This window comes from Lutzomyia longipalpis, chromosome 1 (assembly GCF_024334085.1).
Source record: "Lutzomyia longipalpis isolate SR_M1_2022 chromosome 1, ASM2433408v1".
Taxonomy (NCBI): Eukaryota; Metazoa; Arthropoda; class Insecta; order Diptera; family Psychodidae; genus Lutzomyia; species Lutzomyia longipalpis.
This window is the reverse complement of record NC_074707.1, coordinates 22,425,376-22,453,298: the sequence shown is the minus strand read 5'-3', so window position 1 is coordinate 22,453,298 and position 27,923 is coordinate 22,425,376. Positions and strand designations below refer to the sequence as shown.

Here is a 27,923-nt window from a genome sequence, read left to right as displayed (position 1 = left end):
TGCCATGGCGGGCATCCAAGAGACAAGAAGAAATGAGAGGTAGCCACTCATGGAGTTGCAAAGATGAAGATAATTTTGATTGTCACACGTGAGGAAAAGTGACTCTCTCGTGTTTCCGCGTTTTGTTCAATTGTCTTTCTTCTCATTGTCACTCCCGCAAGTTGGATTCTGTTTCTGCTCAAACTCTCAACCAGAAATCTCTTTGTACCCTCTTCTATAGATTCGCTTTCCCGGCTTACCAGGGCGCACAGAGAAGAAGGAGGAAAGTGGAAGAGATCCACACGATCATGATCATCATTATAGTGCCAGAGCTTCATGAGATCATGAGCACGGCCGGAAGAGTTTGGCATCCACAGCGGTAAGTCATTAACCATCAAATTTGGATTTATGTATTTTCTTGTGTTAGTTCATTGAACCATATACCCAACAATAAATGTGGTGACGATTGTAAATATAATACATTATGTTTCCCTACCCAGCAAACACCTTGCAACTTTAACTTTAAAAACTCTGAAGCAACGTTGCAAGAGAGTTTACTTCTTAGTTGCTAAAGTTGCGAATATGGTTGCATGGAAAACGACGCAGTATACTTTATCGCGATGTTGCCAAAGTTGCAAGATTTTCTTTATTATTCCAATAACTTGAAAAATTTAAGTGTTTTTGCGTTCTAAAGTCTTTTCTACAACTTCTCAAAGAATAATTTACCTAAAAACACACTAAAATCTCAATTTTAAGCAAAATAATTAACTTTGAAAAAATCACCTTAAAAATAGTTGCAGGAAAGTATATATCAACGTTGCACTAGTTGCAATAAAATTTCGAAAAAGAACAAATTTTCCTTGAAATTAAAGTTTTTTGGACTCTAAATGAGTTTTATGCATTACTTATCCTTAAAATAATTATTTTTTATTGATAATTTATCAAAAATTGTTAATTTTATTAAATATAATTTATTTAGTTGCATAAACGTTGCATCAGGGTTTGCCGGCGCAATCCAAGCGCATTTTGTGCCTATGTTGCTCCTTTCACCGCAAGGGGCGCGTCTATCGCGAGAAATAACCCAAAACAGACAGAGAGCGGAATAGAAAAAAATGAGTCTGTCTCTTTCATTTATGTTTACAAACAGCAAAACTAGCGCCGCCCTGGTGGGTTGCTACCGAATCATTTTACAACGTTGTTGCAAAGGTTGCTGCATCGTTGCCTCAGAGTTGCAAAAAATGTCTAACATGGCCGACGGCATAAAAAAGTTGATTTTTATTTCATTATTCCGAGCAATTGGGAGCCCAAAATGATGTGGGAAGGCTTTCTTAGGGATAGTTGGGTGCATTACTTGTGTTTAAATAATTAATTAAAAAAAATTAAATTTTTGACCCCTAAAAAAAATTATTTTTTGGTTAAAAAAATTAAGAAAATTGAGATGGGAGCATCATTTAAGTTCCTTTGAGGCGATTTCATGACGGTAGAACCGCATGGCATATTTTTTTTCATTTGGAAAAAATCTAAAAACTCTATTATTAAATAATATAAATTATCCATTAGAGTTTGTCATTTATTATGATGGGAATATGGACGCCATATGATTATTATGAGTGTGTACCATATTTCCCTCCATTTATGACAGCGGAATGTTTTGAAATATTTTTTGAAACATTTTTGTTTCAAAAAATGTTAGTTGCGAGACGGTATACGGGAAAGGATATTTCAGAGTTTTGCAACGTTGAGATTACTAGTTGCGGCAACGCAGATATCTATTGACCATCTACTTCGAGGCAACGCAGATATATACCGTTAGGCGTAGTTGCATTGTAGTAAATGTAACTCCGCGCAACGTTTAGGCAACTATCAATGGTTTGTTGGGTACAAATCTCTCCACGCCATTCATTGTTAAATATATGTGTTTTAGAATAGCTCATTCTTCAATAAAGGAGTATATTCGTTTCTGTATGGAAAACTCCCTCATTCAAGGAAACATATCTGATCAAAATGTATCTAATAGATTTTTAAATGCACCAGCAAGTTGTATTACATGACAATACCATCTAATCAACCTTCCAAAAATTAAAAGAAAAAAATGTATTTCGCCGCACAGCAGGAAATTTGTGTAAAGTATATGTTCAATCTCATCTCTTGAAGCTTCCGGTCAATTTGTGCTGAACTGAGAATCTCCGTGCTTAAAGCATAAAGTCGCGAGAAGCGTGAATTTCTCTGTGATTCCCTTGGAGCTCCATTGGCTCTGCGCAAATTGAAGATGATGCTGCAAGTCTTCTCTATAATGCGGCGGATGATCAAGAAGGGGCGCAAGGCGGCCAATCCGAAGGAGATAGGTGAGTGTTCTACAGCGGCCTCGTAGGTGAGGGGGCAAGTGGGAAACCTGTTTCAAGTGATTCGCGACGCCAAGAGAATCTGCAATGGAGCACAAGAGGGATCCACAGAGTCACCGCTGCCATGGTATTCATAGAGATACCACAAGAAGCGCTTTATTGTATATGCTGGCTCTATATGTTGCTGTGCTAAGGTGCCCAAGATGCATGGATTTTAGAAGATGTATGCAGTCACTTTGTCTTTTCTCTCTTCCCATATTAAATCTTCGGTTTATACAAGCGAACTCTTTATGTTCTCTTTCTCTCGCATTCTCATCTCACATTGAGGCAATCGCTGTTGGTGAAGCAAGAAGATTTCTTCGCCATTTCTCTGCACGAGAGCTGGCGAGCTGGATACTTTTTGGGTGGGATGGCAACCAAAATTGGCGTCTTCGTTGGCGTATTGCTTTTTAATGGCAGTTTCAGGATTCAACCACGCATTTTATCACCCACCAACACGCACTCGTGAGAACGAAAAGAATACACTTTTCGCTCGCGCCAAACATTCCCCCTTGCCTAGAAGACAAAGCCAGCAAATTATGTATGTATATGTATGTAGCATAAGAATTATTATTGCAATAGCAAAATTCTCAAACATATTAATTAAAAATTTGTAAAATTAGAAAAAAATCTATTCTAAATTCTAAATCCATATGGTATATCACCTAGAATGGCTAATAAATTTAATTTTTAGTGCTGGAGGATTTATGTTTAAATGTCCGGATGAGATTTTTTTTTGGTAAAAAGACAATAAAGTCGAATTTCCATGCATTGAGAATAAAATTTAAAAGTGTGAATTTTATGGATTTTTTTTAATACATCTTTCCATCTTTTCTCGTTATAGGGGCACTATATACCTACAAATACCAACAGTTGGAAAGACGGAGAGTGCGGAAGGTGCGAGGATGGGGCTGTCGAAGTATTTTGTGGTCTCTCTGATGACTGTACACCAAATGAAGTGACCGCCGAAGCGTATAGGAGCACTCCAACAAATTCGTTTCACCTGAGCATGACGTCATTCGGTTAAGTCTTTCGCGGCGCGAAATCAAATCCCATCCGCGAGTCAGTAGAGTACAGCACTCTGAAGTGGAAGCACGTACGTGGAATTTTTCGTGCTTGCTGGTGTCACTGCCGTGTGAGATTGAGAGACTTTTCCGTGGGTTATGTGAGACGTTGTGGGCTTTATTCCATCACCTGTGTATCTGTATTGTGTGTGTCTTACGAATTTGGACTGTCCAGTACTTTATTTTTTTTTGTATGGTATAGCATTGCTGTGTGCTACCAAGTAGTCAAAAATACCCGCGCGGTAGAAGGCCAAAAAGTGAGTGGGATTTCGCATTTTTACATTGATCGAGAAGGTGGGCTCTCAAGACTAAAAAAGCAGCGCACATATGAAATTTTAAACTAAATTGAAAAATTACACATAGCAAAGAGAGAGAAAAAAAAGCATTTTACGGAGTGCGATGAATTTTACAATTACGCAAGCCTCCATGTGCCATATAGTTAATTTTTCGTGTAGCACATCTCTCATGTGTGCGCTCAAAAAATATGTTTTCCCTCTTCTCTCTGGCTCACCTGTGTTCACGTTAATTATAGTATATGTACCTCTTCTTTTTAGCTGTTTTTTTTTTATTATAGTGAACATCTTCGTCTCTTTTTCTGAAACAATTACACATTTTTGGAAGTAATTGAAAGGGCGCGAACCATAGAGAATGAGTGAAAACGTTGAAGCTTGAAATTTGTGAAATTTTTCGTTCAAAAAAATATATACCATGAATTTCACATGATTTCATCCATCGTGAGCTAAAGAAAAGTATTTCTTAATTCTGTTGTAGGTGTTGTTTTCGATGCGTTGCACACAGTGAAGAGAAAAGTTCGAGGTGCTTTTCATATATACATACCTATATGTGAATGTTATGTGGTGATACCTCCTTGGCAAATAACACAACGGAGGAGTTTCCAATCCGAAAAAGCAAGAAATATTGAAACAGCTTCAGCGAAGAGGCCGAGTGCGGATTTTATTTGAGATCATCAATGACACTTTTGTAAAAGCCAGCTGTATAAAGGTGAGTTATATAATATGATGAAAAATTATCTACAATTTTTTTCACCACCATAGTGTGTGTGCTATTTTTTCCTTGAACACATTTGTGACACTCCCACGCCAAACTTCCTATATTTATCAAAGTAAATTTACCTCATTCACTTTCTGCACACGAAAATGCATAAATATATATTTTCACTCTGTGTGTTGTACATGTACATCCCCATTTGAGATGCAAAAACGAACAGCATAATTGGATGAAATCATCCAAAAGACTCTCCCATTTTCTGACTTCGAAAAGCAAAGACAAAAAAGGGAACAATGTTCCAACTTGGGATTTATTCCTATATTTCACTTAATGACGGTAAAGGAATTTTCATATCTTTTAATGTTTTTCAGATCAATAAACTATGATAATACTTTGCAAGCTTCACAACGATTAACTAACATGAGGTAGAATTAAATGCTTTATATGTAGTGCAATCAATAAACCTATTGTATGGTTTCATCGCCGATTGGAAATGCAATTCTGATCAATTTGAACATGGAACAATATGTAGATGAAAAGTAAATTATTCTACTCTTATATTTAGAGCAAAAAACATTCAAAATTTGTCGACCAGACTGTAATAGACAGGTAAAATAAAAAAAAGTTAATTTTTCTTACATATCAGAAGTATACCTTATTCATAAACCTATAAACGCTAAGTCATTTTTTTAATCCCAGAACATCCCATAATGGAACCATTTCCCTATTCAAAATTTCATTATACTATACATAGAGAGTTTCTCAAGAAATTTCCCCAAATTGCATACATCCGCGCCATGGTTCAAATTGAATAAACAAAAATTGCAATATTTTGGCAAAAATAGATTTTAGTAATGAGATTGAACGTCTCAAATGCAATTCATCAAAGAAATAATCAAATAAAAAGTGAAAGTTGCTTATACAATTTCCAGCTCGTGGTACTTTTAAGCAAGCAGCAATTTTTATTGCAAGGTTACACCATGTAATCTGGCATATTTATGGTGTGTATACCCGCGGAGAGGTGGTCTATACCAGGCGAAAAAGACGAGAAAAAAGTCATTGAAAAAAATTTACGTACGAGATGCTAAAATACCAACTTGATCATTTATTCACAAAAGTGTTCAAAAGAACCCCGCCATGGGGGAATTTGAAACGAGACTTTCAGGATTTCACTTGTCTGCGTCTTTTACGTCCCTCTTATGATATTTTCTCAACAAAATTAATTCAATACGACATGCGCCAGAGAGCTTTTTATGCATGAAGTACATATTATGCGACTTTTGCAATTTAATGTGATCGTATTTGCGTATACACGGCATTCTTCGCAAAACGCTAATTGTCAAGCTGTGATTTTGATTTACTCATGATGTTAGAAGAAAATCCAGGCACTGCACACAATTCCAGGACAAATCACTTTTTATGGAAATTTTCCCGCAGAGACTGCAGTCACTTTTCACAGAATTTATATATGACTCAATTAGCATCAATGTTTCGCAAAAATCATGTTGTATGGATGTATTTATCGTGATTCGTTTTGAAAATTCCACCAATATAATGTGAAACCAAAAGGAAGCTCACAAAATCCCAATAGCTTCGAATTTCTGAAAAATGTGCAAATTAGGGAGTAATAAATTCATCTTAATATGTTTACCAGTATTTCCCACGAAAGAGATGCATGGCAAAAATCTTTTATTAGCACATTTTGCTGGCTATTCTCAAAAAAAAAAAATTCAAATTTCGCAAAAGATCCGGGCAGGCAATTTATTTCAATCGGTCTTATGAATACCTACCTATTATCTCTTTGAGAAAAAGCTCTTAACCAATTTATTGGAAGATGAAATTTCTACATAGACAAAATGGAAAATTTATTCATGCATTTTTAATTATAATATAGTTCAATGAAATTATTGATTTATAAAAAGAAGTATTGGTAAATATGAGCATAAATCAATATGAATTTTTTAATTACGTATTTTCTTATATTATCTGTTTTACAAAAATGGTAGGCAAATTTTTTAATAACAAACTTTTAGCGAATGGATTTGTTATAAAGAAACCAATTGAATGATACTGTAGGACCTTCCACATTAAGGAAAGAATCTAGTGTAATGCTAAAACATAATTTATTTTAAGAAATTAAATGATTCATAAAATAGTAACACAAATATCATGCATGGAAAACAGTTAAGGGAAATCATCTTCCAGATGAAACCCGAGACAATAAAAAAAAAAAAAGAAAACAGTTAAATAGTTTAAATTGACAAGAAATATTTTAATGATTGCTGAAGCAACGAGACACTATTTTTGTCTTAAGGGGGGTCTCTTGTGAAAACTGTTAAAATTTACACATTATTAATATTGTCATTTTTGGGGATTTTTCTGAAACATGGTTTTCCGATGTTGGTTACATTTGAAGCCTAATTATTGAAGTGTAAGAAAATCACTTTTCGCCATTTTAAGTGCGACGCCATCTTGTGATTTTCCGACTTTTCCACAGAACTGCCCTAAAACACAAAGGTAGGTTTTTCTCAGGATCTACTAGATGGATTTTGATGGGGTAAAAAGCAAATGAAAGAGGAAATACCAATGCAGATTTTGATGTACCAGAATTTTGAATTTCCATTCTGGGGCTGAGAAAAGTGCAAAAATGTGACTTTTGTTCACAAGTTTTTGACATTTTTGCACTTTTCTCAGCCCCAGAATGGAAATTCAAAATTCTGGTACATCAAAATCTGCATTTGTATTTCCTCTTTCATTTGCTTTTTACCCCATCAAAATCCATCCAGTAGATCCTGAGAAAAACCTACCTTTGTGTTTTGAGGAATATATCAAGATGGCGTCGCACCTAAGATGGCGGAAAGTGATTTTCTGACTCTTCATTAATTAGGCTACATATGTAACCAATATTGGAAAACCAAGTTTAAGAAAAACCCCAAGAAAAATAAAAATATTTAATTTCGCCAGCTCTCAAAAGAGACCCCCCTTAATCTATTGAATCTATCAACAGAAACGCCTTCACAAAACTAAACTGTTTCTTCATAGTCGCAGATTTTCGATCGATACCAAGTTCATCAGCATTCACGAAGAAATACGCCCACCGTGCAAAAACAATCCTCGAGATTTTTGACCTATCCAAACAGTTATTATATATTTTCTTTTTGAAGTTTTTTTTTGGAGTTATCATTGGGATTTGTGTAAAGTCGCAACTTCTTACCTATAGTCTAAAGAACAATGGGAAAAGATGGGCTATAAGAGACAATCAAGGTTATAAGAATAATAGTCTTTCAGGGCGAGTTTCAGGTTGATATAGAGGAGGTTTCTGCTTGAAAATTAGTTCTACGATCATTTTTTGCTTGCTGTTCAATTTATCAAGAAAATCAATTTAGCTCACACGAATCTATCAAACGTACCAATCATTTTGGCGATCAAGAATAGATTTCAATCTCTATATATGAATGATGTGTCAAGAAATGTCTCAAGGATAGATACAAGAAATTTAGAAATATAACTGACTGAGTATGTGTGAATTCGTGGTACCAAGAATTTGCACTTAACGTTCAGAACATACATAGCTAGAGAGAGTTCTAAAGCTGGATTTGAGTGAAGTTAAGCTGATTTTATATTTCATTTAAATAATCATACAGCTCTTTTTTTTCTTTCGCACATACAAGAAATGTTTGAGTCGCCCACTCGAGTGCCTTGGAATAAATTGGAGAGACGTGGCAGTTTTTAAAAGGCATTTCTTGTGTAGTACGACAGGCGGAGATTTCGCGATATGGCAATTTCAAATATTGAGATCTTTGACATGAAAAAAGGCCATACAGTAGTATTAATCAATCCTTTCAGTAAACTGAGAGCGTGAATAAATATAATGCATGGAATAAAGCGAGGAAATCTATTGAATATAACGAATATATTTTGATTTTTGCGATTTATTTCAGAGATATATTTTAGCGATAGGTTTCCAACAAAAAAGGAATATTGCAAACTTTGCTCTGTGGAGCTTTTGTTTTGTGTAATTGAAGTTTAATATTATTCAATATTGTTATGTCACCATATGATAGTCCCCCATAGCACAGTGTTTTGAGGTGCGAATTGAATCAATTTTAATTGAATTGTTGCCATTCGTGGCGGGAGAAGAGCAAAAGGGGAATGGAGTCATTTGAAAATGCCACCATCTGCCGAGATCACGGCACACCATTGTTAATTTGTGGCTTTCCTCTCCTATGGACGCATTGAAGTCTTTCGTATTATATAGAATAGCCAGATTCTCGATTCCAATGGGGCACGGGGCGACACACAATGGTCTGTCGGTCTCGGAGAAGAGATAAAAAGCAGTGCGCTTCTTGCCTCCAATTAGTGGTCAATGGGGAAAATTGCAGAAGATGGTATTTTCCTCACATTCCACCCGATAGTTCTGGTATATTTTTCAGCATGCTCCCATCTCATTATGTGACGCGTTGCAATTTTATGGTCGTTGTGACATGAAAGAAATTGCAATTTCAACATTAACTCTTTTTTTTTCTTACCCGGCCTTGGCTATGTGCGTCTCCCCATTCTCTGTTGCAATTCTATGCATAGATGTCTAACTCTTTTCGTAATTCTCCGCACTCCACAATTGCATCTTCACTCGACAGTTGATGGCCATTTTCCACAATCGGTGCACATCAATCACTCGCCTCATACCACAGCTAGCCTTATGTCACTCGCCATGTTATATGCTAAAGCCATATCGTGTTCTCATCCTTTTTTTCTACCCCTCCTACCTTTACTACATGTTCAAAGAGTATATTTTCTCGTACCTACAATTGAAGAACAACTGTTCTCAATTTAAAATGAATCTCCTCCATTACTCGCAGAGTAAAGGGTTGCAATGTTTTAATGAAATATTCATTATATTGCCAGTCATTAAAATTATACTTATATAGGAATTTAAAAGAAAGGAGCACATCTTAAGATAACGAGGTAAACTAAAGCAAAAAACGAAAAGGGGCGTAATCAAATTAAAATAAATATCCTGTAAGAATGTTTACCCCAATATTTTATCAATATTTAGAACGAATGAATTTTATTTTATAAAACAAAGTAAAGCGAAATATTAAAGCTTTGATTTAGATAGGAATTTAGGCCACAGCACATATCTTCAGATTAAAATCTGGTGGAATATTTTATGAGAACGACAAAATGGGAAAAAAATGACAAAAACCCAAGCCAGAACGGCATAATATGATTATTTTCTCATCAAGAGAACTTGCATATGAGTGGATGGATTGGCAAAAAAATAGCGCCAGACCACGAAAACTCATCAATTATATATCATTTCATAATTGCCGGTGTGATTTTTGCTCAATTAAAATTCAACACTGTCAAGGATGAAGCAAATGTAATGGCCTCAAGTAAAAAATGTACACATATAAACAAACAATAAGAGATAATCTAGCTGAAAATGGTAGAAGTATGTGCGTTTTAATGGTATTCCCATGGTCAGAGAGAATCTTCACTCGAACAGCAGTATATCGCGGTGTTCTATCGAAAATTATTTTTTGTATGTACATTCGCGATAAAATATGTAGCCCCTATTCTTTTCTCACAGCACTTACCACTGTGTGCACAGAGTGTGCAATTTTAATGAGAATACCTTTGCTGTTTGAATGCAAATCGTTCTTGCGTTGGAAGACAATATAAAAGGTGTCACCCGGGGGTGCAAAGGTGTTGGATGCGGATTAAAATGAAAATTTAATAAAAAAAATCTCTTGGAGATTAATTAACGGTTGGAATGCATCGAAGAATTTGACTCTTGACCCGCTTCAAACATTGTCTCTTGCACGCTACAGCCACACGCTTATTCGTTTTAGGAAATAACAAAGTCCCCTTTCATTGTGGAGATTCAACAAATCAGAGAAATGCCGCGATGCTTATATGAAGAAAAAAAACGAATATCAAAAAGTAAAAGCTCTCAAAATTTCTTCACAAAAATAGCCAATTCATCGTTAATAAATACAAACTAATTGTGTGGTTGAAAAATGGAAGATGATTAGAATTTTTTTTTATCATGGATTACATAATCATGGCAGCCTTTTTCTATAAGAAAATATGTTGATTAAATATTGATCGTTTATTGAATTAAAAATAAAATCAACAATGTGTACTCCATAGCATATAGAAATATTTGAATTTTATTAAATTTAATAAAGCACTACGTGACAATTTTGCTTAATTACAATACCTGGATTTCCTGGCAAAAGGGGCGTTTAATGTATCAAGCACAAAAATTCTTACTTAAGGCTTGGCATTTTTCTTTCTCAGAATTCTGATGATGATGTTGTGTTTGTCACTCTCAAAAGCACGAAAAAGAATGTAAAGTTGAGTCATGTTTCTGAAGATTTATTCAAATGGCTGCTGGGTGTTGTGCAAAAAGGCACCAAATGGTAATTTATGTTATGGCAAAAACCACTCGCCATATACGTGAAAGATTGCCATTTGGTGCACAGCTGGACAAGAAGAAAATTCTCTGTATGTACCTTTTATTTTTCACATTTAAGGATTTCGTTGATAACAATGAGTGTTGTATGTAACATATATGTAGTTATTTAGTGGGAAAAGATTTTCTCAATATATATAATAAAGCTTTTTGGTATGTGCTTCGTCACACACACGTGAAAAAATTTAAGATCCCACTGCGAGAGACGGGCAATACGGTGACGGGGAGTCTTGGAGCTAGATGCCTAAAATGGTAATATAATCCCATCTATGTGTATTGCAGTATTTCACATCCATTCGGAATTTCTTTCAGTTGTTGCTGCTCACTTTTGTATAGGTACAAACCAACTCGTATAGACAAAGAGTGTTGTGAATGATTTTTCATTTCAACATGGGCGTAATTGAATGTTCATTGGACACCTTTTGCGATAGAATTTGCCGCCAAAAGGAGACTCTTTTCTTTCTTTTGATATCTCAGAGTACCTACCATTCTCCTATACTTTGCACATTGATCAATATTGTATTATTATATATTTTCTCTCTCATTTATTGCAACACAACATAAATCTCCAAAGCGTCGTAGTAGAAAAAACAATGAGTGGAGAGGAGAGCCTGTTAATTGAGAGCCTAAGAGGAAATCTGGTTGGGAGGGGGTGGTGGGGAGATAAAAATTGTGTCCAGGTGCAATTCACCGGTGGTACTTGGCACTGCACAAAGAAGGTGGAATAAGATCAGTGTATAAAATAGAACGGCAATCATGAGATTATCGCACTATCGAGTTGCTTACAACAATCTCGCCTCAATATATTATTTCTCCTGTAAAATCGCTTGATGGTCGTATGAAAAATGAAACTTGTTTTTCTCGTTTTGAAACTATCCACCAACTGCAAAACCATATTTTCTTTAGGATCACCTCTATTGACCAGATGGTTTTGCATTAGGCACAATGATTGCGAGAACGTGTTGAAAAATATTTTCAAATGTGACAATATAACAAGCTTCTTCCTCAATTGGAAACTCTTGCCGTATCAGTAGCCTAATGAGACATACACAACAGGATAAATGAGAGCTAATAAATTTGAACTAACATTGTCGGTTTAATGGCAAAATTCAATTACTGAAAAACACCCCGGAATACTAATGCAGCAGAAAGTCCAATATGTACAAATGAAATTAATAGACAACCTTGAAGACGTTTTGAGCAAAAAGAAGTGAAGCGGATTCTCGCGTCTCGTAATATAGCATCGAGTTTGAATTTGATGAAGTCACTAGACCACTGCCACTCTGTGCAAATTACATAGTCAAATAAAATGTAATTAAGCCAATATAGCGTTAGTGGACAGAGCATTAGATCATCTGATCTACATGGAGACAAGATAAAAACAAAAAAAAAACATAATTTACATCCTGTGAGAAAAAAAAAGTTACTCAAGTTTGAGAAAAAGCAGCAAAATCCATTAAGCTATCAACTCCTTTCTGGAGATACTATCAAACCAAGTTTTTCGTTAAAGACCTTTTTTTCTAAACGACATTTTTTTTCATACAATAATTTACACACCTTTTCAAAGCAATTTATTTTAATGAAAAGGAGAGCGAACAATTTTTTTTATTGTATTCGTATTTTTTCCAATCGCCCACAATTAAATTTTAAATCGTTTTTTTTAGTAACTTACAAGATCAGTGTGTTGTATATAAGAAAAAGTTCAATTCTCATTCTTGGTCTTCTCAGTGTATACAAGACGACAAAAGACGATCCGTTAGCCAAAGAATATAATTAAATCAACTCCTGACCTTTAGAAAAGAATACTTGGCTTCTTACACAAAAGGAGTACATATAGAGAGATTTCTTTAAAATTTAAACCCTGAATAGTTGAGCAAACACTTTAACAAAATGAATTCAATATATTGAAGATAAAGTAAAGATTCTTGTCCCTGGACATGTTTTCTGGTCAGAGATTTGTATCTCATTCTTATTGGCGGTGCTACGTGAGGTTGTTGGCCAATTGAGCTGTTTCTTCATGGATTAAATGACCCCATATGGAGTGGCTTGTTGGAAAGAGAAAATGTGAAGTGGTAGCCAAATTCCAATCGCATTTGATTTGAATTTTTCTCTCACTGAGAATTTTAACATGAAAATCTTGGAATTTGTTCTGTCGAAAGCGAGCAAACATACTTATGTGTAGATCCTTACCCTGCGATAATTGTATTCCACACAAGAATTGGAGACATTCATTTCATATTTTTACGACTAAAAGAACCAACGTATTTAATGGGTTTGAGAGACGTCGCTGTTTTAATGAGTTTGCAAATGTTGTTTTTTGCCTTCCATTCTGTTTGCCTTCCTCTCTGCCGCAAGCATTTATTGTTGAATCTTCGATATTTTCATTGAAAAAAAAACTTCTTATTAAATTGGATGATTCACTAATTTATGCATATTCAGTGGTGCTGTTTATTTAGTGAGTGAAATTACGGTGAAGTAATTTACGGAGGTGGTAATCATACTGTACTAAATACAGTCATGAATGTGCAGTCGGACCAACCCGGTTCTAGCAAATCCGTCCTACCACGAAATCTGAGCTTACAGGAATATTTTTGAGGAAAATTTTTGGACAGGCATCTTCAGATAGCCTCCAAGCTTCATGAAATGGCAAAGAAAATGCAACCCAGAGGAAAATGAGTCAGGAAAATGGAAAAGAAAACTGGGCTTCTTGCTTCGTGGTAGGACGGTCCGTCTTTCACGTTGTTTTTTTCCACTGAACTGACTAACCTGATTAATTTCTCTTACACAAATACACTTCACCATATCACAATAACACTTAGACTATGTTTTGAGGCCGAATTAACTAATTAAAACAGATTTTTTCTTCTTTTTTATGATGATGAAGAAAATTTATGAAAAAGTACGAGAAGAGAATGAAGTTGCGGCGAGTTGAGGTGAAGTGGTGAAATTTTTGTCAGCTGTTTTTTTAGGGGAGACTGGTCCAATTCTGGCAATTCCATAATTTTGTTTTGTGTAGGGGAAATTGTCGCAATATGGACATTTTTTTCAAGAATTTGAAAAAAAAAAGATTTTTTTGTCATCATTTTTTTTAACATTTCGTTTGTCCACTTAATAAGTCTTATCCCGCGAGAAGGAAAGAGTGGAAATTTCCAGATTATAAGGGACATTAAAAATCGTTATTTTTTATCCTATGGCTTTGAACAGACGGAGGCGGATTTTGGTTAACGTCTTCACGAGAAGCGTATTTTTTGACACTTAGCGGAGTATTTTTTGCGCTAACATAACCTCAAACATTGTTTTTTTTGTGCAAATAAGTGAGAATTATGGGAAAAATGAATTGCTCTTATTTCTTTTTCCTGGCGAAAATTTGCATAATTCGGTTTTTTGTCACAAAATGTGCATTGAGGTTATGTTAAGTGGAAGATTTTCTCAGGGCGCAAAATTATACTCACTCACGTTTAATGTGAGGAAAATTCCCTCTCCCCCCAAACATAACCTCAAAGTAAATTTTCATGTGCAAAAACTGTGCGATTTATGGGATGAAATGCTATGAAAACCCCCCAGAGGGATGCCCTTCACCCTGTTAATTATTTTCCTAGCCAAAATTCTCACACTTCCAATTTTATTTTTCACAAAAAATGGGTCCTTCCCGTAACTGCAAAGGGTTTGCTGAAAATTGTTCATCATTGAAATCTTGGTATCAGGAAGTTTCTAAAGAATCTTAGGAGCTTCCTGATGCATTTTTTTTGACAAGACAGGCACATCTTTTGACATTTTTGGCTTCTCTCGCTTCATCATAACCTAAAAAATTTCAGCTAAATTAGGTATATTTTTTAGCGTATAACACCAAATAGGTTGTAAAATATACCTGCTAACATAACCTTACTTAAATTGTTGTAAAAATAACTCGGAATTGAAGGAATTATCGGTTGGAAAAAAATTAATTTATTTTGAGGTTATGTTTTGCTTGACTGAAAATTTCCTTTTCGTAAATCTACAGCCGAATTACGCAGCCATATTTTACGCGAGAAAAAAGGTTTCTCCGAACATAACCTCAATTTTTTGCCCCTATGGACATGAGGTTCGCGGCCGTAAAATACTAAAATTGAAAAAAAAACTCAATTTTTCTTATGTCAAAAAAATGTGAATTATGCAAATTTTCGACTAGAATATTATTTAATAGTATAATTGGTAACCCGCCGGGCACCATTCATTGCAGTTTATCCGGTAATTTTGACTTTTTTTGCACAATAAAAATTTTTAAAAAATGAGGTTATGTTTATCTGTTTGGCTATTATTTAGCTGTTGGAAAAAGTTTTTCCACTATATTTTACAATGAGGAATGTTTAAAAAGTCCCTGAATAAAGTTCGAGTTTAATTTTTTTTTGAAGAGATTTCTTCATTTGAAGATGTTTTTCTTATGTGGAATACCAACTATTTCACATACGCATTTATATGAAATACCAAATAAATATTCATTGAAATAGTTCGTTTTTTTTTCAATAAATTCGTCGAAAATTGCTTCTTTCGTAACTATTTTAAAAGAAACATTTAATAGATAAGTTTAAAAAGGCCTAATTAGTGAATTAAAGGGAAAAATAATGTTTTTTTTGTTGAAGATGTGTTGGAAGTTTCTAGAATCAGTGGTGAATTTTAATTACGGAGGTGAAAACTTCACCTTCCCCTTCGTCCTATTGCGGAGACAAGGTACCAATTGTCCCACTGCGAAGGCAAATTTCCCCGCTTTTAGGCCGTCCTACCACCGAGCGGTCCTATTGAAAGCGGTCCGACTACGAGAGCACGACTGTATTAAAATAGAATTTCTTAAAGGAATTTTTCTTCATAATAAAATTATTATGATCATTTTATGAAGATTGGGACATCTTTTGACGGAATATCTAAAAATAACTATTGCTAAAATTAATGCAGCTTTTTTCTCGGAGAAAAAAAGTCTTTTATTGTTTGGTGTTTTTCGAGCTATGGAAGTATTTACTAAAAGTTTGAGGTCTTTCATTCATTATGGCTACTTTTGAGCGATTGTGTTGGATATGCTATTGTGAATGTCTGAATGTTAAAGACTAAATGTAATTGCTCAAAAGCACACACAGAAGAAAGTTCTATACAATTGACCCAAATTTCTCTCACAAAGTGCTTCATTAAATGTGAAATACGGTGTTTGATACTCATTTGATGAGATTCTTGTAGATCTATATTCTCATTCTATGAGCATTTTATCATTGTAACGTCCAAGAAAATGCATTAGTGCAATCATTTACAAAAAAAAATCTCAATGATTCTCTTTCCTCAACTTCTTGAACTCATTTTAAGACGATTTTTTTAAGACAACCATTTAAAAATGATCAGATAATTCGAAAATTATGGAATTGTAAAAGCAAACCAATGTAAAATAATATATTCTCTTTTTATTGGAAAGATTTTAAAACTCAAAGAGCACAAAAAGACATAAAAGGCAGGTGATTCTTTTTATCGTTTTTATCACTTCATTTTTTAGTCATCCCAGTTCCATCTCAAGTTGTCGCTTAATTATTATAATTAGCATAGTTTTCTTTTAATTTATCAGTTATGTATGATTAAAAAGAACATCAAGGTTTTCAAGCAAGCCCATTCTCTTAGTTTTGATTAATTTTCAATATTCAACATAACAAGTTAGCTTAAATGAGAGTTTTTCATGTAAAATTCTCTAAGCTTTAGCCCCTTCACATACGCTTCATAACACATTTCGAGAGTATTACTCCTTCTTCATCAGGTCAGTGATTAGTTGAGGAAACCTTTACACAAAATACAGTAAAAGACTGTTTAGACTTTGCAATGCATCTCAATCGACTCATAATAATCTTTTCATCATGAAAACTACCTATTTTTTTTTTAAACGCAACGACATTTAAACCTACTTATGGATTTAAACTTTATAGAAAAAAATCCCTTTAAACCAAGGACTTCAACGACTATTTTTTATAGAACATCTGGGGCATGGCAACATATTTAGCGTAACATTCGCTACCACGTGAATGTTGAAGCTTACTTTTGCAATTATTATACAAATTCCTGTGATTTCATATCTCTCCTCTCTTTAACTTGAACGTGCTCCATTCCATGGTAAAGAAACCTCAAACAATCCAAGTGCACGGCGTACGCGGTAAAAGGTGAACAAGAGATATGGTGAGAGAATGAAGTCACCGTCAAACCACAAGATTTAGCCATAAGAAGACGCGGGACATAGAGTAAGGTGCTCTTTCAAGTGGGGTCCCATCGTGTTGTGGAGTGAAATAAAGTAGCGGAATTTTTAATAATAGCACAGAGAAAATGCAAATGAAGATGGTGCGTGTAAATGGTCTTCGTGAAGAATATATATACATATAATCATGTGGAAAATGTATACACAAGAAGTTTCACTCTGTCGTAGTACAACAAATCCAGTACGCTCCATCCATTGATGTGAGAGTGATGTGAATGGAATTGGACACGGTCCAGTATTTTTAATGCATTTTATTACTCCTCTACCACTAATTGTACTCATTGTTTATTATATGTGAAAAACACACCATCAATTATCAATTCTCTTTATGAATGAATTTCCATCGGCTGGTGATGGAGTAATTAAATATGATTGAAATAAATCCTGCATCTTCCAAGTCAAAACCTCGCGCATCTTCCGTCTACACATATTATACCTTCCGTATTTGCATGTTTATTTTTCAATCTCGCGATTATATATTTATTTTCTTTTTTTTATATACATATTTCATCGCCTTTACCTCTAATGGCTCAGAACAGACGGCCGTGGCTTTTGGTTGACGTCTTCGCGATGCAACTTTTTGGATGCGACTTTTTTGCGCAGACATAACCTCAAAGCAACTTTTTTGTGTGCAAAAAAGTGAGAAATACGGGAAAAAATGCATTGCAGTGCCCCCGGGGGGCTTCCCGTATGCTGTTATAGCATTTTCCAGGCGGAAATTTGCACAATTCTGTTTTTTACCACAACAATATTTCGATGCGACTTTTTTGACACTTGGATGCGACTTTTTCGATGTAACTTTTTTGGATGTGACTTTTTTGATGCAACTTTTTTGGGTGTGACTTTTTTGATGCAACTTTTTTTGACACTTGGATGCGACTTTTTCGATGTAACTTTTTTGGATGTGACTTTTTGGGTGTGACTTTTTTGATGCAACTTTTTTGGGTGTGACTTTTTCGAGGAAACTTTTTTCACTTTTTTTTGAACAAAAAAAGTTTCCTCGAAAAAGTCACACCCAAAAAAGTTGCATCAAAAAAGTCACACCCAAAAAAGTTGCATCAAAAAAGTCACATCCAAAAAAGTTACATCGAAAAAGTCGCATCCAAGTGTCAAAAAAGTCGCATCGAAATATTGTTGTGGTAAAAAACAGAATTGTGCAAAGAACGTTATTCACTATACATACAGTAAGTCCCCCGCATGTAACCAAAATTGGGTTTTAAATTATTGTAGGGGATCATTAAAGGTTCAAAATAAGCGTGGTCATTTCCCGGAAAAGCGCTGGGAAACCTACGAATTTTCCGATTTTCTGTTTAACCTATGTTGATTTATTTCTCAATTTCTAGCAATTCTAGAATATTGCGATTGGTGTCAAATTAAAGCTATATTAATGCTTAATATTATATATTAAAACCATTTTCCAAAATGCACTAGAAGGTGAAAATTCGGAAAGATTTTCCGAACACGCATTTTTCTTTCGCCTCCCATTTCCACAATATTGCATGGGACCACCTGGAACATCCTTTATTTTGTAGCATTTTTAATCCCCTTTCATTTGGTATAGCACTTGCTGGGGAAATCTGCTGGGAAAACTCGCTACAGAATGATTTTCCAAAGTTAAGCACGTTTTCGCGTTGGAAGAAAAGAGATAAACGATTTCTCCTCTTTGATGTTTCTAGAATGTTCCCCTAGAAAAAAATTGTCCATCTCTTTTTCTCCAATGCGAAAATGTGCTTAATTTTGGAAAATCATTCTGTAGCGAGTTTTCCCAGTGGATTTCCCCACCAAGTGCTATACCAAATGAAAGGGGATTAAAAATGCTACAAAATGAGGGATGTTCCAGGTGGTCCCATGCAATATTGTGGAAATGGGAGGCGAAAGAAAAATGCGTGTTCGGAAAATCTTTCCGAATTTTCACCTTCTAGTGCATTTTGGAAAATGGTTTTAATATATAATATTAAGCATTAATATAGCTTTAATTTGACACCAATCGCAATATTCTAGAATTGCTATAAATTGAGAAATAAATCAACATAGGTTAAACAGAAAATCGGAAAATTCGTAGGTTTCCCAGCGCTTTTCCGGGAAATGACCACGCTTATTTTGAACCTTTAATGATCCCCTACAATAATTTAAAACCCAATTTTGGTTACATGCGGGGGACTTACTGTATGTATAGTGAATAACGTTCTTTCCGCCTGGAAAATGCTATAACAGCATACAGGAAGCCCCCCGGGGGCACTGCAACGCATTTTTTCCCGTATTTCTCACTTTTTTGCACACAAAAAAGTTGCTTTGAGGTTATGTCTGCGCAAAAAAGTCACATCCAAAAAGTTGCATCGCGAAGACGTCAACCAATAGTCACGGCCGTCTGTTCTGAGCCAATGTGTGCTTATTGAGTCACATGATTTTATGGCAAATTGACTTACAAGAGAAGCTTTTAAAAAAAAAAGCTAGCACAAACTACATATAATCACTATTTCCTCTTTGCTCGGAATTCATTGAAATTCGATGAATAACATGGAATTCGGATGATTGTGACAAAAGCACGTGAAAACTGTGTTGAATATATCATAGAAGAGAGAAAAAAGTCCACACATGATCAACAGTTGCACAGTATGTTTACCAATAGAAGAAGAAGGAGATAATACATATAAATCCACAATGGAAAATATAATTTAAAATTGCACTGAATACATATAGAGGAGGAAAAGAATTCACAAACATTTCCGTTCTCATTGCTCTCATATATATACATTTTCCTCCCATTCTTCTGCATTAGTGGACATCGGTGTGATGGAATGAGATTCTAATCCGTGCTACATGAAGATAATTTCATGTTTTCATTCTCTTTTTTTTCTCTATTTTTTTATACATTTATAATGCAAAAACATCTGTTATAACTGTTCTTGCAATTCGTTCAGGAGTCCCGCGATGAAAACACCTTTCATAATGTTTATTGAATTTAATGGTAATGCCACACAGAAATCTCATTGTCGGAAGAAATTAAATATTTGTAATTTTGCACGAGGAACGTCTTCTGTGGTGTGGGTAAAAATATTATGTATGGCACAAAAAAAGAGATGGTGCATTTATATGTCGAGATTGAGCAATTGAGAGAGCACCGCAATTCATCACTAATTGAATCCATCATTAAAATTAATTCCATAAATCACGTATAGGTGAGCGATGAGCACGATTTACGCAAATATACACTGAATGTTGCCTTGTCTTTCAATTAATAAAACATTTTTCAGAATAATAAAGAAAAAAAACACCTCAATTGAGATGAATGTGGATTATGAAACGTGTTGAATAGACAAGTAGAATTTGATATAAAGTGAAGTAAAAGTAAGTTTATTCAACACGTTTTTCCAATTTACTGCCCTAATTTTATGATTTTTAAACTAATTTACAAAATATTAATCAAATTCGACACAAACTCTACAACATTTTATAAGTAGTTACAATGAATTCATTAAAATCAATTATTTAAATCGTTTTCTTTTGTATAATAGAGTCTGATGATGGCTCCAATGTTCCTGGAAAGCATTAAATATGAGTGTTCTTTGCCTTTTAGATTTCTTTAGGATTTGTAAGAATAAAAAAAATCACGTTTTATGCTTACAACATACTTTCTCTTAAATATATGGTTTAATAATATATTCTCACAATGTTACGTTGCATCTCAACTTACCATAGATTTACATGCAAAAAGGCAAATTTTACTTTTTGAAATATGTTTTATGGCATCTACATATCATTGAAGGCATAATGTGGATATTTTTTTTCTATTTACATGTATATTGAAAAAAAAATTAAAATAATCCTCATATATTCCCCGTAGTGTAATGTCTTCACATGAGAGAAACAATGCTACCATCATTTGGTTGAAATGGAGAAAAACACAATAAAAATAGAGAAAATGCACCATAGACATTTTTCCCATACAAAACAATTTTTTCAGTCGCATTTGAATGGAAGAAATTCACTTTCTAAAAATTTCAATAAATGAGAATGACGAACTAATATATAATTATTGCATTACGCAACAGAATGTGAATGAGCTGAAGGAATAAAGAAAGTGGTTGAATTAATTCTTGAGAGTATGAGAATGCAAAAAGTTGTCTCTTAGTATACCACCTACCTATATGTTCTTTTCTTTATTCAATTAAAAGTATAGCAGCAGCTTTGTTGGCAAAAAACGGCAATATGTTAAACATTGGTCCTAATCTCAATGCAATTTCTAAAACAAGAAAATCCCTTTTGACCATTTTTGTAGATGTATCGCTCCGTGGCAATTTACTGCATCCTCCTTGGCGTGAGCTGCAGCTGGATCACGACTTTGGCCCAGTCAAATTATGCATCGCATGCAAATAACGTGGAGTACCAGGGCGAAGGACTGCCCGAGGAAGCCACACTGGACGGAAAGGTTAGTTCATTTCCTCATTGGATTTTTGTCATTCGTGCTCTAGGATTGCAATCTCAATGGTGCTACCAGCAGCAATAAGAGGTGGTCCAACAGATAAAACAAATCTCTGGAAATGGAAAAGCAATAGAACGTCGCCTTTGTGCCCTCTAGAAGCCATTGAACCCATTCCACAACTGATCATGACTGCAAACTCAATTATTATTAGTAGAGAGTAGGTGGAAGAATTAATAACTTAATACAGCAACACAGTTTACCTCACTGACCAATAAAGAGGCAGTCCCAGAGATTAATTGTTTGCAATTAATTTACGGGAGTTTACTACGAGGAAAAGTATATTTTACTCCGTTGGATTCCATTTTATGCTCAACAAATAGATGCACACAATAAATCAAAATATTTAAAACCTCTAAGAGCGATTGATGGAATCCCATTTGATTGATACCATTGAAATTTGACTTGAAATTGATGAATATAAATTGATTCTTCGTCATCTTGGAATTCTTCCTTATTTTTTTTTCTTTCTCTATATTTACTAAAAAAAAATAACAACAACAATAGGTAACCAAATTGGACGATCTCAGCCCGATAATATTCCTCAATCGAACCAAAGCTGCCCTCAATTGTGGTGCAGGATCAATGCAAGTCGATCTCAAGTTCAATGAAAAATTCTACGGAATTGCGTATGCAGACTTCGATAGGAATAGCGCATGCCAAATCCTCGGAAAGGGTGATCTGAGCTATAAACTTGAGCTACCTCTTAAGGGGTGCGGGACCAAACAGGTGAGTTTTTGTGAAATAATTCCTGAAATTCCTTCAAATAATCATAATAAAATATTAATTATTCTTTTCTTCCCTTTCCCAAAACAGGAACCCCAGCGGGTCTTTACAAATAATATCGTTGTGAGATTCCATCCCGGCTTAGAGATGGACGGTGATGAAATTATTACCATCGTTTGCCGATATCCCCCTCCAGTGGCGCCAATTCCCGCAGGACTACCTGCCCCAATGTAAGTACATACAATAAAAATTCTCCACAGAATCCACCTCCAAAGCTGGTTGAAAGCCAGCATCAAAATTTATGTTGAAATTATTCGTGAAAAAAAAATGATTTTATGAATCACTCGTAAATCCACAGAGATGCTCTAAAAATCAAGTATATCGCGAGATAAATTGCTTCTTCGTTAAATACAGCAAGAAATTGAAAAAGACGCTTCGGTAGGATTCCAAATTAAAATTTTACTTTCGAGAGAAGCAAATATTCTACCTCGTTTTCAAGCATATAGCATATGTGATTAACAGTTTCCCGCTTTATGATGGTCTCTGATGGATTTTTAATATGCTCAAACACCTTTTGCTGTTCAAATTGAGAATTCTAAGAAATTTATGAAAATCTATTCTGGCAAATAAATTATAGAAGAAATTATAATTTATCGCCCCTTGGTGTATGCATAATTTTATGCATATTAGAGTGCTGGCATCGTTGTGCAAAAATCCCATCAATAAATCTTTATGCTCTTTCTCTGTACATTGCAGTTTGAATGACGTTGTTCCCGCCTCTGTTGTGGAAGCACCACTGAAAGGGATTCAAATTCTATTAATTATATGCGCTATAATGTTCCTCACGCTCCTTCTTCTTGGACTCGGTGTCTCCTACTACTGCCTCCGTAGGCGCCCAGTTACAGTGGTCCGTCGTCTACCAATGTCAATGGGTAGTGGGTCAGAGATTACAAAACTCAGTGGTAGCAGTTTGGGTAATATTAGTGCATTCGAGGGTCTCAAGATACCCCGAGCACATGCTCCATTGGCTGCTGTGCACAGTTCCTCCGGTAGCGATGGACCCCTTATTTCTGACACCATCCCATCTGACTATCCAAGTGAGAGTCATTCGGAAATTGAAGAAGTTGACACACGATCACTGCCAGTTAGTTCCACGGGTAGCTTTGAGAATCGCGCCTTTGTTCAGGACAACTCTAGCATTTATAGTGAACACTACGGGCACACTCAGGAGTTCCAGGCAGCCAATGCTGTTGCTCAAGCTTCAATGGTGCCACGTCTACCACTTGCAGTCAAGGAATCCTCACCTAAATTTGATGTTCAAGTTCGCGTGAAGCGAGCTGCTCCTCCTCCACCGGCTTCCCTTTCTTCAGATACCGACAGCGTGGCCAATAGTCGCATTGAACGCAATAATCTCTCAACAATTATGGAGAGTCATGAAGATCGCGATAGTATCCTCACCATTGACTCCATGCCACAGGATGTAGCTCACAGTCAATTCACCTATGTCCCAGAACTTCATCCTGCTCCACGACACGTTCAGGCACCGCCTGTATTCTCGCGTATAGTACGCAAACAGCAAGAAATGATTCAACGCCAGGAACGTCAGTGGCCAGAAGATATTGTGGATGCCCCACCGTCAATTCCTGATACGCGTAGTATTGCTTCATTGGGCACGGAAATGACAGATACCCATTCAATTGGTGAAATGATTGATTCATCGCATCTCTATCCCATCAGCAGCTACAGATCCTCAATTCATATGGAGAATACCGAAGCAATGCCTGAGCCGCCAATTCATGTGATGCGTAAACCAGAAATAACTTCACATGTTGTGGATGATGTCTTCTTGCGTACCATCACAGAGAAGAAGACAATTGAAGATATTGAGAAGTATAAGCGAAAGGTAACAGAGTATGCTTCCGCGAAACCCATTCCCGATCCTACATGGGATGTTACCATACGCAAATATGCCACTGACGAGCATCAGCAGCCACAATGGGAAGACTTTTCTGATCGTTCATCGAGTATTTCAGGTGTTCCCCTAACACCACAGATGGAGCGTGCACCACTTGTCAATGTGCCACCAATGCCGTACTTGGATGAATCAGGAGAGAAACTCCGAAGCCCGGAACTAGTCGGAAATATGAAGCCAATTGAATTGCCACCCGAGGATAAGAGTGTTCCAAATTGGGATGTTCTCATTCGAATTCTCGAACCGGAAATTTCAGAAATTGACGATCGTACATCCACAGAATCCCCGGTCAGCTTCTTAACGCGCCAGTTGAGCTATGAAGATAAAACCAAGTGGAAGGAGATAATTACAACAGAGTCCACTTTGCGCACAATGCTGACAGAAGCCGTGGTGAAGGAGGACTTTGAGCGTATTCGTAGTGATGCTCGCTATGAGAGTCTCTTTGAACCCCAATCATGGGATGTGATTATCCGTATTCTGGCACCACCTGAGGAAGATGTGGAACTCCGCAATGCGAGAAAGTTCAAGAAGAAGGAAGCATGGGATACCCGATCACGACGCAGTTCCTTGCCGACCCTTTACGAATACGACAGCGACGGTGGATCATCAGTGAGGACAATTAGTCAAGATCCGAGTCAACCTATTTCAATTCAACTGCAACAGCACCGTTCTCGACGAACGTCCCGCTCTTCGTCCACATACAGATCCGACAATGTGGATATGCGATCCATGTCCGAGGTAACCGTTGACTTTGGACGTCCAGATCATCTGGATAATACATCAGATGCCAGCAGCCACTACCCCAATCGATACTACGAGGATGATCCCTACGATCGACGCTCTCTGCAGCGGTCACTTAGTCAACCTAGTCTTGCACGATCTGCTAGTGAATTCACAGAACGCTGGGTGGCTCCCGATACAGGATCCGATATGTCCTCGCCCGATCAAACGCCAAAAGTGCGACGATCAAGACGACTCATGGTATGGTTTAATTTTAGATTTTTTTGTTGTTGTTTTAATTTAATCAATCTTTTCATTTTTTTTTTTGTTTTTCAGACAACATTCCAACAACTTCCAAGTACAAGCGGAAGTAGTCAACAGGAACATGTTGTGGCACAATCCCAGTATGTAGAGCAGAGAACCAGCTACCAAGCTTCAGGTTCAGTGGCTCCACAGGATTGGTATGGAGATCAGGGCAGGATGTAGGAGAGCTGATGTGCCCAACCCATTTCCAACGATCAATACTAAAAATTATTACTTGTAGTATTAATAATTTTATCAATGTGCCAACAAAATACTTTTGTTAATTTTATGTCACTCTCTGTAACTCTGTTATCTCAATTCTAATCCAATCAATGCCGAAACTTGGAACTTCTATCTGCCTACAATTTATTTTCGAGCGAGTCTTTCGTTTTTTTTTTCAATTTCACGAAATAATATTAAATGAAACACCTCTTTAAATGTTATAATTTTAAATTAACTCACTCCTGTGATAGGATTTTAATGGCGTTGTGACTGTAAAATTAATTGATTATACTATTTTCTTTAATAAATCAAGAGAAGAGATAATCTTATGCCAATAATTATGTACAGTTGAATTCAAAACAGTCACAATGAATTTTTAGTAATTTGTACTTAAAATCTCTTCTCTTTTCTTTAGGAATCCTTAACATTAGAAAACGACTCGAGAAAACCTGAACTTTCATGTTATTTTTCACTCATTTCATGTTCAAGCATAAAAATATAAGTATGTAGGATGTGAAATAATTGAAAAATTATGTCAAAATCATTATTTTTCTCTCAAATATCTAGCGCCACTTGCACTAAAGCACTGTTGATCAAATTAATCACTAGAATTCACATAAATGGGATCGATCAGCAAGTTTTTTGGTTCATTTGGCAAAAGTATCAATTTTTCAACTTGCAAAAAATTAAAGATTTATACATAAATCGTATGATCTTCTTGATTCTAAAAAAAATAACGATTAGGTGGAGGGACGCAAATGCAATTTTAGGAAATTCTCTTATATTTTTTGTCTCTCACCTTGAGACGTGATTTTCAACACGAATATCATTTCCGTACTAAAAACATTCCATTTTTTTATATTCGTATGGGAAATATTTTATCTGAATCCAATTCTGTAACTAATCATCAACGTAATTTTAATTTAAAATATATATATTTTTTTAGAAAAATAATCTCATTAATTTTAGCAAATAAGTGATAAAATTTTCCAGGAAAAAAAAGTCGCATCAAGGAAAATTCTGTAATAACTCATAGTTTTAATAAGAAATAAAAAAAAGAAAATATTGTATTACACCAATTTATTGGCAAGTATAATTAAAAAAAAAATAATAAATGCTTCTACAAAATTAACGAAAGATCACATTTTTATTCTTCCACTAAAGCGATCTCTGTAGTAAGATCGTTTTACTTACCCATTCCCGATCCAGCTCAAACTTTGTCCCTTTCCATGTGAAATGTGTTGGAGGCTGCGCTTCACCATCTTGGAAGTCGAAATTCTTGCTGAACTCAATGGCTAGTTTTGAACGGATCAAGCCTATTGATCCGTACCTCTCAATGGCCGGATGGTATACACGTCCCGTGTCGGGAGACATAAAAATCTTATCTGGTTGAAAGGGTACAGTCAACAAGTCTCCTGCATGATTGTAGGAGAGTTTCATCCCATCCTCCATGGTGTGGGTGTAGACAATAGGTAGATCATCACACCGGATGAAATTCCTCTCACGTCCACAAGGAGACAGGTACGGGAAACTCCCGGAATAGCGGTCAGTGTTGTTCAGCCGAACACGAGTGAAGAAGAAATGAAGGAACTTCTTGTCTTTGAAGCAGGACGTGAAATTCTTCATACGTGCATCATCTAAATAGAGCTAGCTACCATGAGTGAGTTGGATTTTTGCTTCCACATCTAATACGAGGAGTCTCAGAGGCAAATCTTACCCTTCCTTCGTGATCAATAAAATAAAAGTATTCCCGGATGTTCTTTTCCGGTGATTGTCCTTGTACGTATGATGAGAATTGGCGTAAACAATTCATCCATCTTCCTAGTCTCATTTGCACGGCTATTTCTCGTTTTTTGTATTAATTTTATCCGGAAATTCAGAGAAGATTTTAAAAAAAAAACACACAAAACAAGAAAAATTCGCACAAAAATAGAGGTTATGTTCAAATGCTGTCAGTGCTGTCAGTTTAGTAGGTCATCTCGCTCCCACACTGTCAATTTTGCTGTGTGAGTGAGACGCATTGCTGCAAAATCATCGTTTTCTCTCGCTCACACTTTCTGTTTTTCGCGATTTTCTCGCATTTTCCGGGCGCTTTTTCCGTCCGGGTGTAGTTTTTGGGGCGTAGGAGGCGACGCCGCATCGAATGGCATCAAAAACGCAGGAAATTCAAATTTATTTAATTTCAAAAAGTTCCCCATAGGTTACAATGCAAGCTGAGTTAGTCGACGATTCAATGTTTTTCGCGATTTTCTCGCATTTTCCGGGCGCTTTTTCCGTCCGGGTGTGGTTTTTGGGGCGTAGGGGGGCGCTCCGCGTCGAATGGCATCAAAA

The 27,923-nt window shown here is 35.8% G+C and overlaps 2 protein-coding genes across 3 annotated transcripts; one reads left to right on the top strand and one right to left on the bottom strand.

Moving 5' to 3' along the window:
• The first annotated feature begins 1,026 nt into the window (after positions 1-1,026).
• LOC129797124 (uncharacterized) lies at positions 1,027-26,720 on the top strand. 2 transcript variants are annotated; one of them, XM_055839442.1, is made up of 7 exons: positions 1,027-3,681; positions 4,196-4,426; positions 21,449-21,598; positions 22,157-22,378; positions 22,466-22,605; positions 23,132-25,328; positions 25,404-26,720. In XM_055839442.1, exons 3-7 carry the CDS (start codon positions 21,449-21,451, stop codon positions 25,551-25,553), a joined length of 2,859 nt encoding a protein of 952 aa, XP_055695417.1. In that variant the 5' UTR covers positions 1,027-3,681; positions 4,196-4,426; the 3' UTR covers positions 25,554-26,720. The 2 variants fall into 2 exon arrangements, with proteins under 2 accessions (XP_055695417.1, XP_055695418.1); XM_055839443.1 differs by having other exon boundaries at positions 3,418-3,718.
• LOC129797125 (UPF0598 protein CG30010) lies at positions 26,658-27,531 on the bottom strand. Its single transcript, XM_055839444.1, has 2 exons — positions 27,310-27,531; positions 26,658-27,239 (listed from the first exon to the last, which is right to left on the bottom strand). Exons 1-2 carry the CDS (start codon positions 27,421-27,423, stop codon positions 26,751-26,753), a joined length of 603 nt encoding a protein of 200 aa, XP_055695419.1. The 5' UTR covers positions 27,424-27,531; the 3' UTR covers positions 26,658-26,750.
• Positions 27,532-27,923: the final 392 nt, after the last annotated feature.